General features: G+C 35.6%; 1 protein-coding gene across 19 annotated transcripts in view; it reads right to left on the reverse strand.

Moving 5' to 3' along the window:
• CACNA1D (calcium voltage-gated channel subunit alpha1 D) overlaps nt 1-15,435 on the reverse strand; it is a 238,207-nt gene that overhangs the window by 128,768 nt on the left and 94,004 nt on the right. For all 19 annotated transcript variants that reach the window (XM_069812325.1, XM_069812332.1, XM_069812330.1 and 16 more), the window contains exon 4: nt 91-230. In XM_069812325.1, the coding sequence (XP_069668426.1) occupies nt 91-230 (140 nt within the window). The remainder of the gene's footprint in view (nt 1-90; nt 231-15,435) is intronic.

Here is a 15,435-nt window from a genome sequence, read left to right on the forward strand (position 1 = left end):
TAGAAATCAAGCGTAGGCCAAACAGAACTATATCTACCTCACTGGAAAGAAGATTTTAAATCTTTGTATAATGAAGGTTAAGTTACTTACCCTACTACTACTATTACAAAATCCAATAAATTCCATCCATTTCTAACATATGCATTGGGGTGTAATAATAATCCATATGCTATAATCTTCAAAAATGTTTCAACTGTAAAAATTATCAGGAAGGCATATTCTACTTTTTCCTGTAAAAGACAAAAAAAGTACAATGAAAGACAACGTAATTTAACAGCTCTCTTACTGGTTAGAATTTGGAGTAAGTGGGTAAGATGTATTCATCGGGACTAAGGAGATACAATACTTCATGCCAGTTTATTTTACAGGTTTTAATTGCATAGCACTTAATGATAGCTGTACTTAGAAGGTTATAATTACATAATTGCATGAGATTTTCCTGTTTTCACATTCTGTGAGAGAAAAGGGCTCTGTTTCTGCAAACATGGAAGCGTACTGTACCTTTGCTCAAGTAAATAGTCCCATCCAGGTCAATAGGATTCTTTGCATTCATTAAAACCAGAAAATGCTGTAGAACAGGGCCCTGGAAATATCCTTAAAAGGTATGCAGTGGTATACTTACTTTCAGTATTCACTATATCAGCCTTTATTTAATTAGCACTCACAGAGTTCTACCTAATAAGGGAGTTTGAGACAGGGTTATCCCATACTAAGGAGATTCAAAAAGTTACAAGCTATTTAACAGGGTCTTCATTTAATTTTACACTGTCTTGCAACCTTTTCATCTGGACATGGAAGTTTACATTGACTTATTCTTCCCTCCACATAACCAGAATTTCTTTAAATCAACCTAATATGCTTGAAGAAATTTTAAGTTAGTATATCACTACCTTGTATCATTGAAGCCCCAACTTCAGATTTGTTTCAATGCTTTTTTTAAACATTATTAGTTTCTTCAATTTACCAAAATCCTTATTTTAAACAGAGCTATACATTGAATCTCTTTTCCTAGCTAATCAGGTAATATTTTTTGTGGTGGCTTCTTTCTATAGTAATAGCATATTTGAATTGGATAAATTGTAAAAGTAACTGCTATCAAAACAGATCTGTTAACGCGTTTGTTCTTTTTACCTTCATAAATCATCATTTCACCACTTTGTATAATACTTTGTTTAGTTATCTGTTGCTGTGCAAATATTAGAGACAAGAATAAAAGACACAAAGAGAATGATTCATTTTTTTAAAACTTGTTCAGGAACACATGTTGCTCACTTACCACACACAATGTTAATTATACGGACTATAACTGCTCAGTAAGGATTACAATCTCCTACTATCATATACTCAAACATAGCTCAGACATTACACACAAAACTGTGTATTTGCTCTTTGTTACACAGCTTGGCACTTTCACATACAACCAAATAAAAAACAAACCTTAACTGTTTGCAATTTAAACAAAGATCTTTACATTCTCACGTGCAAAGTCTTTAATTTGGGAAGCTAGATTTCTTTTCCTCGTGAAAACGCCATTTAGGGTTGGTTACGTAGAGGATGTGATATATCCATTATAAATCTGACACTGGTGACTTACTAAGTGTAGAGGCTTATCAATAAACTACATCCTCCTCTCCAGGTCTTTATCTCCAACAAGCAGCACCCTAGGATCACTATGAGAGGTGAGGCTTTCTCCTAGTGCAAAGCAAGGATTCTTGATCTCATCTCCTGCTCAGCTCAGTCCCATGCTCCTGCCTCTTTCCCCTGCTTTGAGTACACTTCATAAACACTGTAGAGCTTCACCCAAGACAGCGTCTCCTCAGCTGCATTATATTTTGCATGAGATCTTCCAGCCCAGTGAAACTGATGGATGTCCTCCTCATACTTCCTAATACTTATTTCAAAATTTTCCCTTCCACTTACTTCTTAATTTAGCACCAATAAACTGGAACAATTACTGGATAACAAGAGTGAAGTAGCCTCACGGAAGAAATGTGAATGGTTTGTCCACTAAAAGCCATCAGATTTCTTTGGCTAGAGAGTACCACAGAGGTTCGATAATATGAATTACCAGCATTCCTGAGAAACATACTGCAAAAATGCTTAAATTCAAGCAAATCCTACCATGTACACATTTCACAATAACAGCTATTTCTGTGTCCCTGCATATAACTAAGTCTGCATCTTGGACCTAGAAAGATAAATAATGTAAGACAACATAAGGAAGACAAAAATATTATAGTTGGCATTTGCTATGGGCAAAATATATATTGAAATCATAGTAGTAAAATAAAAGGTGAGACAAGAGATATAGGAATTTTCATATACACAAAATTTCAACAGCTTCTTTACATAAAGGGAAGATAGGACACAGGACTGGATGGGACCTTCTGGGCCAAGATGACCTCTTGGGTCATCATGTCTAGTATCCTGCTGTTGCAGGCAAATATGTAATTTAATTCCATCCATCAACCTACCAGATTCCATCCTAAACTATACCCTATCACTTAGCATCCACCTTTAAAAATAATATTGGTCTTGTTCCCATTTATTTTATTTCCTTTCCCTTTTATGGAAGCAGGACTGTTTATTATTTCCTAAACAGTATTGCAGACATTCTATTATAACAATACGGGATGTAGGACAAGCTCGTTTTTTAAACCCAATGGTGAGCTTAAGGTCAGTGTGTGTCACTTAGCAGATGGACCATAAGAAACCTTGACAGCTGGACCAACAGAAGCCACATGATTCTCAGCAAGGAAAAATTTAAAGTTCTGCACCTCCAGTTAAATAATCCTACACCTATATGGGCTAAGATAGGACCTGGAAGTCACAGTGGGCACCAAGTTAAATATATGCTCATTGTAAATCAGACAAATTCTATACTGGGCTCTATTAGGAACAGCATGGTGAGCAAATAGAGGGAGATTATTATCTACCTCTACTCAGTGCTGTGAGGCTGCAGCACTACTACAGTTTTGGGTCTCTTAGTTCAAAAAGTGCACTGAGAAAGTGCAGACTGCAGTGAAGGAAAGATCTCCTCTCCAGCAAGGAGGAGACTAAGAGAAGGTTGACAGTAGACTACACTACTTGAAAGGGGGTTAAAAAGATTATGAAGCCAAATGCTAGGTAGCAGCACATGGTAAAATAAGGGGAAACAGGCACAAGCTGCAGGCTTGGAGGTTCACAGGATGTTAAGAAAAACTTCTTTATCAGAAGGGTAGTGCAGAATGGGAACATGCAGCTTCAAAACACGAAGTTTTAAAGATGCAGCTACGCAAAGGTACAGCTGACCTGATCTAGTGCTGGCAACAGTCCTGCTAGGAGCTGAAGGACTAGATAACCTCCAGAAGTCCCTCCCAGTTAACAGTTCTGTAATTTCTATTATTCTGATAATTCTTACATGATCATAGGGAAAAGTACAGGTATTTGTACATGCCCTGAATCTACTTACACCCACTACACATCCAACATGAAAAAGCACCTGCATTCTACATAATGTTGAACACTGAGAAAGTTTTCCTTCCTTTCTGTGGAAGAATGGAAATGTTTCCTTCTACCTCATTCCCTGCTGTAAAGCATATATATGCCTGGTTCCAGAATTTGCCTCTAGAAACATATATTCATAATGGATACAAGATAGAAACAGGGATGATGCTATTAACGAAGCCAATGGCACAAGGGAAAGATGCTTTGTAACAATAGCCACTGGGCAACCCAAAAGCCATGATTTCTTGAAAACCTTGAGAAAAGGAACACAGATATTTCTATATATCTACAACCAAAGAGGCCTATAATTTTCCATTCCAAAAATTTCATTTTTCCTCTCTTCCTTCTTTCATTCCTTTCTTTTTCTTTCATGCTCTCGCACACTTAATTTTTTTTAAAATCACAACTTGTGTCTTCCACAGAGGCCAGATGAATAATTTGGCCCAGTAGTTAACAATATTCAAAGTACAGGCTGTGCTTTCTTTACAGACTGTTGTTTTTTTCAAGTAGGCAGCCAACAGATGTTCTAACACAAACTGCAAATCTAACAACCTGCTCACCCTCAGGAAGGTACTGGCAGTCCCTTCTCACGCTTCTGTAACTCCTTGCCAGTCACTACGGACATCAATTTTTCCCTCTGCAACTGAGACACATCTGTAGGCCATACATCACCTAGCATGTCCAGAGCTTAAGCAACCATTGCTCAAGACGAAATACTTTAATCTATCATACAATTTTCAGTATTATTGGAAGTGTTGCAGAGGTAGGGTTGCTATGTAAAAATAAAGCAGTAAGAGATAATTTAAAAATACAGACTGAAGACTGCAGTTCTAACAGTTTATGATGCACACATTTATCTGCTTTTTTTTCTCTATAGTGGAGAAAAATATTCCCTACACATCTTATTTTGTTCAAATTAGTTGAGATCTTTAAGTGAATACATTATTTCATTAAAAATGGAAGTAGGAACACTACGAAATAAGACAACCAAACAAAAAAAATAAGGAAATACATAAGACTGAGTGATTGCCTGAAAATTTTGGTTCTAAGAAATTGCACAGATTAAATTAGAAGTCGTATATAATTTCCAGTATCTATTATTGCATTTAGTTCTATATGGCATCAAAAAAGTAGCAGAGAAAAAAACAGACAGCTGTAAATGTAAAGAAGATATGAAGCACAAAAATATGTTTGTGTTACTAAGGATCTAATCCTATGGCTGCATAGATTAATAGTAGTTTGTTCACTGATTTGCTACCATGCAGAGCTAGGTCATCTCTCATTACAGGCGGCTGATTCCTGCAAGGCTGTCTAACACTTCTGTTAATGTTGCTCCAAATCTTCAAGTCTCGGCAAACTTTTTCTGAATATATGATGCAACAACAGGACTGATAAGATACATTGTCTTTCTGATAGAGACCAATGAGCCCCACTTTGATGTTGATCATGGAGTACAAAACTTATCTACTGAATTTCAGTGAAGTCATTAGAACTTCATTTTCTCAGCAAAAAAATGCATTTGCTTTCTTAAGTAAATCATCTTAGCAGAAACCCTGTTGCTCAGGAAGAAATCTCCCCCCCCCCCCAGCCAGATGGTGTATATTAGTCATCATTTATTATCTTCATATTTTCAAAATCTCTGAAAGAAATATGCAAAGCTACTGTTACATGTTGTAATGTGATGCACCAAAATTCTGCATTTAACTTAAGATGTCTCACAAGATAATTGTTTCAAAATAAAAAGTCATTAATTTGCAAAACCTTAATCTATTATGCTATGTAATTAACTCTTCTCATATTAATTTCTACCCCCTGGGCATCAGAGATGGGAATTATTTCTTAACTGGGGAAATACATTTTTGCATCCAGAGGAACATACATGTATTAGAGTAAAAACTACTTAGCAGATAAAGTGACTCAATTTAAGCAAAGTAACCAAACTGATCAACTTTCTGCAGTTTAGACATACACAAAACCAGATACTTTGACATTCTTGATTTGGGGACTAATAATCAATCATGTGCTATTAAATAAGATGTGTGACTGATGTGTTGACAACATACAAAGCCATTTATCTTTTTGATAGACATTCTCTCAAATTCTGCCACTGGGAAAACACAGCATTTCTGAGACAGAAAAGTAACAGAGTTTTGAATTTCAAAATATAATAATTTAATTTTTCACTTCAAGTACCTGTATTCCCCTGAAAATCACTTGTTAGCTGCACCACAGTAATACTAAAAAAAGAAAAGGAAAGTAAACCTATTTATTCCCACATGTGTAAAATGTTACAGCAGTTTCCCAATATAGAAAATGAAACAAACATGAAATCCATATACCTGGCAAAAAGAAAACAGCACTACAACTTTACTTTGTTTCTGCTTTTAAAGCTGATTAAATAATTTACTTCCTAGATGAGACATGGCAATTACTCTCCCTTTATTAAGAGAATTAAAATTATTTACCACTCAAGAATTTGGTGAAAACTATTGGGTTAACTATGTCTTTAGATACATAATAGCAAATAAGGAAGGGGGAGCTTGAAAATGTTTTAAGGATTTGTGTTCTGATCAAACCAATTAAATTATGTTGCATCTTCCTGATCAATCCTGATTCACCTGAGGGAATACAAACACTGCTCTCAACTATGTCAGATGTCTGCATTAGCATGCTTTTAAGTGCAGCTTTGCTTTTTGACAGAGGAATTCTGCAGCAACTTTAGAAAATATAATTACATACCCGTAATTATACTTCTTTAATACACACATGAGCCAATAGACATTTTTTCCATACTTCAAGTACACATGACATTCCATGTACAGGAGATCATTTTATGTTTGACCAGCAATGTCCCCTGACCTTAAATTGCTCCCAGGACACCATCATCCCCACATCTCAGAGTACAAAGAGTTGGACAGACCTCAAAATTCTTGAGGACTAGGATTCCAGTGTGGAAAAGGAGACAGCTTGTGTAGACACTTTATTTTAAAGAATCATATAACTGCTGATATGGATTCCACTTTTGGTGACTAAATTATCTCTATGTTTCTAGCTGAGTAGTAGTATTCCTCCTTAAACAGTAACTGCTGAACAACTATATCAAAAAGGCACCCGATCAAGATACATATGCTAAAGAAAAATGGTTTATGAAGATGTGGACAAAGATATGAATAGTTCTTTCCAAAATTCAGAAATTCAGAAGGGATTAGTGGAAAAGAGTGCTGATGTGGCTAAGCCACTTTCATATATTAACTTATGGTTTTATGCATTCAGAAGCCTGTTTTGGGAAACTTTGAGAGTAAGTTTCCTAACCCTTATGATACTATCCAGTGGTCAGAGTCCAAGCACGTTCTTGAATTTACAGAACTACAACAAAAAGTGTAAGCTGTGAAAGCCTGGAATAATAAAACTGAAATGAATACATTGGCTCACATGTAAAATCCAGGGCAACTCTGGGCAGGAATTTGGCATTAAGGCCCAGAAATATCTCCAATCTTCTGAGGCTCTTTATAGGACACCATCATTCTACCACAGATCCATATGCTTTGGCAGTTAGCACTGGTACATCTGATAGCAAGGCTGATACTTAAAGGCCAATACCAGATGCAAACTCCGCATTTAGAAGTAGAACTAAGTAGGTGCTACACACCCTAAATGTTCTTCAACCACTTTTATATAAAACCAAAGGGATTTCACATTCCTAGTACCACTGCCGAGCAACAAATCTCTCTCTCAGAATTTGCACTGTGTCCAAAGAGGACACAAACCCTTTTCATCTCATTTGAACTGTGAATTCAAAATCACTTGGTATAGCCCAAATTAACAACAGTTCCACCCTCTAGATCTCAAGCAGGCATTTATACTTGCAAGAAAAGAATGTGCTATAGTACATCTCAAATACTGAGCACAGCAAATGAACAAAATGGATGCGCAAGCTCTACACTGAGGTATAATTAAGTGTAATCAAGATTAAGCATAATTAAATTTCTTAAATTCTCTTTTTTATCAATGTAGTCTGAAAAAGCATTTGAATAACTTGCATCACTGAAATAGTTTCTCAAATTTCAAAGACAGTTTTAGCTAGCAGTAGTGCCTATACTTTCATCTGACAGATTCTGGCAGCCAGAGATAGATGAATAAGCAGATCATGTTTAACACTGATTTTTTTTTTTAAATTTTTCATTATTTCCTGTAATCGCTTCCTCTAAATGCACTGTAGACCTGCACTTCATCTTTGAGTATGATTGGTTTTCATATTTTTAATCATGTATTTTCCACTTTATCTTGTAAATAACACAATAATGAAGATATAGTCAAACACCTCAGTTCTGTAAATAAGCATTTGCACAGACAGGAAAATGTTGCATCCGAATGACAAATTTTCATAAATTTACCACCTACAGAAAAATTATCAACAGAGGGACAATGAACCAATCACTTCGCAATGACTGTATACTTGCAAGGTGTAAAAGGCAATTTGTAGAAATGCGAATAGACAGTGAGTTTCAATCCTAAATCCATACAACTCCTATTGAAGATTGAGCACAGTATGCCAAAGACTCTGAACTGCACAACAGAAAGCAGAGCAAGTAAGCAATAAAGAATATAACTAGAATAGAATCCAAATTATTTGGTGTCTTTCTGCCACCCTCTAATTGATGATATTCTGGAAAATAAGGTCAGCAAAATAAGGAAAGTAGAAGAGACAATATTTATGTATACTGTCACATTGTCACATAATTTTACCTTACATGGTTGACTAGAGTCAGTGTCAAGTGATGAATTAAACCTGCATCTAGTTATAAAACAGCATTAAAGTAATGTTAAATACATTTTGTTACTTGCTAGCAGTTTTATTAATTTATAAGAGAGCAGGTTTTGGCTAGAAACCAGGGAGTGAGAATATTACTAGGTGTCAGGTACTTTAGCAAACATCTTGAAATTCTTTGAGAATTTATAAACCAAGAGAATTTTCTAAGCCCTATAAATTCACCTCTGACCATGCAGAAACCCATGAGTAGAAAACAGATAGGAGCACTGATAGCAGTAAATCCTCTACTGAATTTTTTTTTTTTTTAATGTATGTTGGAACTTGGAAAACTTTCAAATGTTACAGAACTAGTAACAAGCCCACTTTTTGTGTTCAACAAGTGTTTCTTAGATACAGACTTCGTAGAACATTCAAAAGAGAAACTAAAAAACAAGGACAAGGTCAAAAAAAAAAATCTCCAAAAGCCAAAATAAATTATTTTTCCTTAAAACAGAAAAATTCCAGACCAAAATCTCACCAGTTAAATCAAAACAAACTACAATGCATTGCAGCATTTTAATATGAAACATACAAGAAAAAAAAAAATCTGCTCCAAAAATACTGTGTGAACTTTCCCCGTGTATTCTGTGAGCACATATGCATCTTCTTGCTAACTGTACTTAAAAAAAATATATATTGAAACTATATATAATTTTCTTAAACTGTCATAAATACGTAGATGACCTATTCAGGTGACATTTCAATTGCCTGGATTTAAGTCTATCCACTTTTTCCTATGTCCATTTTCTGATTTCTCCACAGTTTTCCAACCTATTTATTTCAGTTTTTGAGAAATACAGTTCTGAAATGTATGAAAGAGTGGCTCTCATATGTCACTTAATGGTCTCTTTGTGCTCAGCTTTTATGAAGGTGTCATGGTTTAACCCCAGCTGGCAACTAAGCACCACACAGCCACTTACTCACCTCCCTCACAGTGGGATGGGGGAGAGAATCAGAAGGGTAAAAGTGAGAAAACTCATGGGCTGAGATAAAGACAATTTAATAGGTAAAGCAAAAGCTGTGCACGCAAGCAAAGCAAAACAAGGAATTTATTCACTTCTTCCAATCGGCAGGCAGGTGTTCAGCCATCTCCAAGAAAGCAGGGCTCTATCACGCATAACAGTGACTTGGGAAGACAAAACGCCGTAACTCCCAACGTGTCCGTCCCCCCCCCTCCTTCTTCCTCCCCCAGCTGTATATGCTGAAGATGACGTCACATGGTCTGGAATGCCCCTTTGGTCAATTGGGGTCAGCTGTCCAGGCTGTGTCCCCTCCCAACTTCTTGTGCACCCCCAGCCTCCTCACTGGTGGGGTGAGAAGCAGAAAAGGCCTTGACTCTATGCAAGCAATGCTCAACAGTAATGAAAACATCTCGGCATTATCAACACTGTTTTCAGCACAAATCAAAAACACAGCCCCATACTAGCTACTATGAAGAAAATTAAATCTATCCCAGCCAAAACCAGCACAGTAGGTGAACTTGCCATAACAAAAGCCTATCCCAACAGCCTGATTATTTTCCAGAAGATAGTTCATGCAAGCTTTCTTCAAGTCGTTCTGAAAGAATACGGCATCCCAAATGTAAAGGAAGTGAGAAGAGCAAAAAGTAACTTTTTGTGGGTTAGCTATTCATTGACAGCTCTATAATGTTCCAGTGTTGTGTTTCAGGAATGCCAAGGACTTTCTGTAAAAAAGAAGATTAAAAAACAATACGGAGAACAGATTGGTTTTGTAGTTATGTTCTGTGTTGATAGGTCAGCTGGGAAACAGAACAGTGACATATTCACTGAGTAGGTGTTTTTTGCCCTAGATTTATCCATCTGATTGCAAATCTAATTTCCACTTTCATTACCAAAGAACTGGGTAAAACCAACAGAATCATTTCATTACAGTAATTTACTCATTAATCTGTCAGATACATGACTACAGTAGCTCTTTGCCTTTGTCAGTTTACAAACTACAAAATTATTTGTTAAAAACCTACCCAGTGGGACAGTCTCTTTTTATAAATACCTTTAGCAGAATAGAAACTTTCATTACGTAAGGCTAAACAATTTACTGTTAGTTTGGGGTTTGTGGGAGGTTGGTTGGTTGGGTTTTGGTTTTGTTTTTTTACTACGATGGAGAAGGTTAAAGAAATCCCCATGAATAAGGCTTTCAAAAACTCAAACACACAAGCAAGATCTGTACCTACCATATGTCCTAGTCTGACTTTGAAGTCTCAGTATATGAAGGGAGGCTGTGGTTAGGTCTATTACTTAATTGGAATTTTTCTAATTATCCTTCTCAAGTTTTAAATGGCAGACCCCTAGAACAGTTGTCAACTGGGAAGCTATGTCCTACACCTGTGATCTACTACTGCCTCCTGCAAGCCAGCAAGATCAAGAAAAGAACATTTTCTTCAAATCCTCTACTTTTGTAGAGCAGTCAACTTCCATGACCAAGATTGGGTCTTCTGTAGCAGGACCGGCTACAGCATTAAAGTATTCTTAAAAAATCAACAAGGGCTTTAAAAAGTACTATAAGATGTGAATCCCTATATTGGGATGACGATGTCAAGAAATTTGATCAGAGGCATATGTTTTTAGTTCTTAGTTCCTTGTTTAATATTTCCTAACATCAGACCATCACTAGAATTTCATACAGAAGGTACTGAATGCAATACATGATGTGGATACGTTACTTCTATACTGAGGAGAAGATATGATTGGTAAATAACATGTTCCACTGTGAAAGATCTAATGCCTTTCTGCTAATGATATGCTACGTGCTCTGTCATCTCTTTGGAATTTTTTACTTCTAGAAAGAATTTCTTAACTACTTAGATACACATTAATTTACTTTATATTTGTTAGTAGGTAACATGCAGTACTTTACTATAAGAGATAACACTCAAATAAGTCTAGGAAGACTGCATTACTTATAAGCAGACAACCTGCCAGAGCATTAGAAATCATAAACTACAAAAATGTCAACAGCAATGATGTTAATGAAATAAATTTTCAACTATAGGAGAGGGCCGGATAGACCACTACTTGTAGACACTGTTCAGAACAACAATGTGAAGAACAAAAAAAATGCATTTATCCAAACTGACAGGAGAATGGTCCGCAATATCCATGAAAATATTAAAGCACAACTTTACCCTTGATTATCTCAGTTTGCTGAACAAGTTCTTCCTAGCACTTTTCTTCTCCTGTGGTTGTTTTTGAATCAAATGGTTGAAATGTCTATTTAACATTTTTTTTTACCCACAATTATCAAAAATCAAAGTTTTTCCACTGAGAAAAGATTTTGTTATGAAATAATATCTTGTAGTAAATTCCAGATACGCAAAATTTAATTTGGCTGCAGAAATTGGTATATCCCTGCAGCAATGAAATGCAGGGAGATTCCCACGTTGTGTGCCCAGGAAGTATTTGGATAACTATGAAAGGGAAGACCTCTATAATTCTTTCAACTCAAACAGAAGGCTTAATAAACATGAGAACATTTTCATTATGCATCTGAGGGTCAGATTGCTCTGGCTGTTCCATAACCAAGAAAATGCAGAACTGTAGAGAAAATACAGTTGCAATGTGAAACATACTCTTCTGCCATGATAGTGTTCAATGGAAGCCCTTTGCTTCCTAAAGTAAAAGGACAATAGCCTGGACATACATTGCAAACATAGAGCACAAGGAGAAGAAATATTAAGAGGTGGAATGGCTCCCTATAAATGTAAAGGAACACCAAGAAAAATTCAAAAAATAGCACAGCTAAAAAAACTATTTGTACCCAGTCCACAAACAAGATCAGTGATATACCTGTTTTGATTTCAGCTGTGCTCAGGTACAATACTGGTCCACTGTTCTGGAAACCCATTAAAAAAATGAAAACATATTTAGCTTGGTTCTAGTAATAGCACCATCATGAAGCCTTAATCTTTTCTTCATTCTAACCAAGACAGAAAAGTTTTCAACAAAAGTAACAATAAATATACTAATTTTGAAAGAAAACACATGGTATACTACTGATAGTCATTGCTAAAGTATCATGAAAACTTGCCACAGTAAAAACAAAACTGAAATAACTGAACAAAGTTGAAAAAATATTTTTTGTTCACGTCCTGTGATCTGCAGATCAAACCTTACTGATAAAAATCTTCAACTTATGATAAAAAGGAAAATATGAGTGTGCCTGCCCTGAAGCCAAATTTCTTTCTTCTCTACAGATGAATCAGTTTTCCTTCTATCTTGTGGAATGTTACTAACATTAGTTAGTGCCCCTCCAGTGCCTGCTACAATTACAGTTCCAGATTCTGCAAACAACTATGCATGGTTTTTTTTAATCATATAGCCAGCCATAATATTAAAGGCAGTAAGCAGTACTCAAAAATCTCAAACACTTCTAAGTACATCCTTGTAATTTCAAAGTTACAATGCAAAATAATTTTCTTCCTTTCATTTCTATATCATTTGGCAGCCCAGGAGTTGTGTTTAGGTTTCAAATTTCTTATTTCATTTTCCAGTTCTCCATACAGAACACTATTTATTTATCAAGAAGATTATTTTACTATTCTTATTATACCCATCTGAACTGCATCTAAGCCTTTTCTTCTTTATTCCCCTATCTGGAATAGCAGTTTTGATTTCCAGAGAACTCACTGTCCACAACAATATATTTGTAAGTGCTCTGTCACTGTTTCAACTTCACTTCCACTACCACTATAAGACAGTTTGACTATATCAGCACCTCCTCTTTCTCCACCTATAAAACTGCTCTCCAGCTGACGTAAAATGTCACAGTCCCTGTGACTTCCTCCCACCTATACAGTGAGATAGCCCCTAAAGCATATTTACAAATTGTGTTCTTGAAAGTAATTACATGGAACAAGAGTTGTTACTTCCCTTTTGGAAAGATTAGGCTTTTTCCCCTAGAGAATTGGAGTCTCAACTACTTTCAAGTAGGCAAGAAAAAAACTTATTTTGATCAGATACAAATCACTGAAAGACCAAGAGCCAAAAACAAAAAAAATTTTTTCTCCTTCAGTTACATGCACAGAATTTCAAAAACATGCATTTGCTGAAGACGTTCATGTGTAGTCAGCCCTATATTTTCCCAGCTTTCATGTACTTCAATACTTGTAAAAATGAAATAGCAATCATTAGGAATTCCCCAAAAGCTAGGCTAATTTAATCTCATGTGCATTCTATGTAAATGTGCTCATGAATTCATATTAGACATTCCTACACTTTTATGTATTTACAACAGAACTGGACAATTCTAACGACCCTCAGCCTACCTGGCCCACCTAGACAGTCCATCCAGATTTTCCCACTTTGTTGAGGAAAGAGGAAGAGTTGTTAGGTAACAAATAAAGCCAAAAAGTCAAATTCTATGTATTGCAAAGATTGCAAAGTACATAAAAAGAGTCAGGTACAATTAGTACATTTAAGTGAGAACTTAAATACATTGAACAGCAGAAAAGAAATCCAATGGAGTTAGTTGTGAAGCTTCTCTTTGGTTTGGCGGCATGAAAACACCATCATTTGTTAAAAATACATAAAGAAAATTACTGAATTAATACCATGCATCACCTCCAGAAGTAGGAGAAAACTCATTGTTATCAACCTAAGGTGTTATCTGTTAACCCAAGGTGTTATCTGTTAACCCATCCCACTTTGTCCACACAGGTAGGATATAAGGATTGCAGTACAAACTCCTTTTTCGATTTGACCTATTCTATAACCATTTATGTTATCTCTCTGGTATCAAACTTACTGCTTACAGATTAGCCCCTAAATTTTCTCTGTTGCACAAACAAAGAAAAAAGAATAATCTTCATCACTTCTAGGGAATCTGATTGCCTAAGTGAGGAAATTTCACAGCCAGAATAACTGAATTGAAAAATCTTATTAGACTCCCACTGTTTCAGTGATTTGAAGAAAGCTCTAAAAATTGTATTATTCTATTTTAAGTTTTAGTAAGTATAACAACTAAAATACAAGTCTTTGTACCTTAATGGCCTGGAAGTTGCTGACATATGGAAATAAGTTTATACTGCATATTGGTTTTTAAAATAGCTATTGAAACATTTACAAATATTTTCGCATTCCACTACTACAACATTAAATGGCCAGTGAAAAGACTGGAAAAACTGAGGTTTTAAAATTAGCCTTTAACATGGGATGAAGACTAAAAGGAATTTACCCTACAGAGCCTTAATTCTGAATCACTTTGGAATAAGCAACCACCATTTTTTGTTCTCTTTTGCTAACTGGACATTTTTCATTGGAAGTTTTCTAGTGTGATTCCACAACACCAATCTCTCGAATTTGAAAAGAGGGACTGCATCTTTGCAGAAAAAAATGCCCAATACTCTGCAAATTGAGTCCTCAAAGACAAGCAAAATGCTTTAATTAAAGCTATTTCTTTTGCTTAGTGCTATTTCTAACTTAAATTTGCCAAAGGCATTGTTTTACTCATGTTTCGATGGAATACTTAGCACAGCATGAAATAGATGGCATCTCCTCTGTAGCGAAAGTGAAAGGTTGACTTCTGCCCTGGGCATCTTTTATTTTCTATGAAAGCTTAGAGGTAGAAACTGAAGCATGATAATTGAACCTTGAAGGAAAAAGTAGTGACATTAAAACAACTGCTTCTGTCAAGTGATAAATAGCCTGTGTTGTGATATACTTAATTTGTAAGAATAAATTGATAGTGTTAATAAACATTAAAGGGAGTTACACCATACCAAATGGGACATGCTTATAGCTAGTAAACCCCACTTATCATCGTTCCAAGTAAAGGTGCACGTTACTATCTGACAAAAAAATGGATAATTCATATAATCTTTAAAAAAAAAATAATCAGCATTTACATTTATTATACATGGCATATTAAAAACGTGTTTTCATATTCTCCAGTGCCCAAGGCAAAAACCTGAAAGTGCCAGTGGAAATAACAAATGATGTAATAGAAGTGTGTAAAACCTGAGGCAATAATACATTGTAGTCAGAATCCAATGGTTTTGCTCAAGTGACATACACATTTGCACTCAAAAGTTTTGCCTTTTTTCCTTAGGTTAAAGCTATCAAAGCAGCAGTCTCCTAGTGAGGTGTGTCAGAACTAATGTAGCTGAATGTAGTTCACTGTAA

Source organism: Haliaeetus albicilla, chromosome 24 (assembly GCF_947461875.1).
Source record: "Haliaeetus albicilla chromosome 24, bHalAlb1.1, whole genome shotgun sequence".
Taxonomy (NCBI): Eukaryota; Metazoa; Chordata; class Aves; order Accipitriformes; family Accipitridae; genus Haliaeetus; species Haliaeetus albicilla.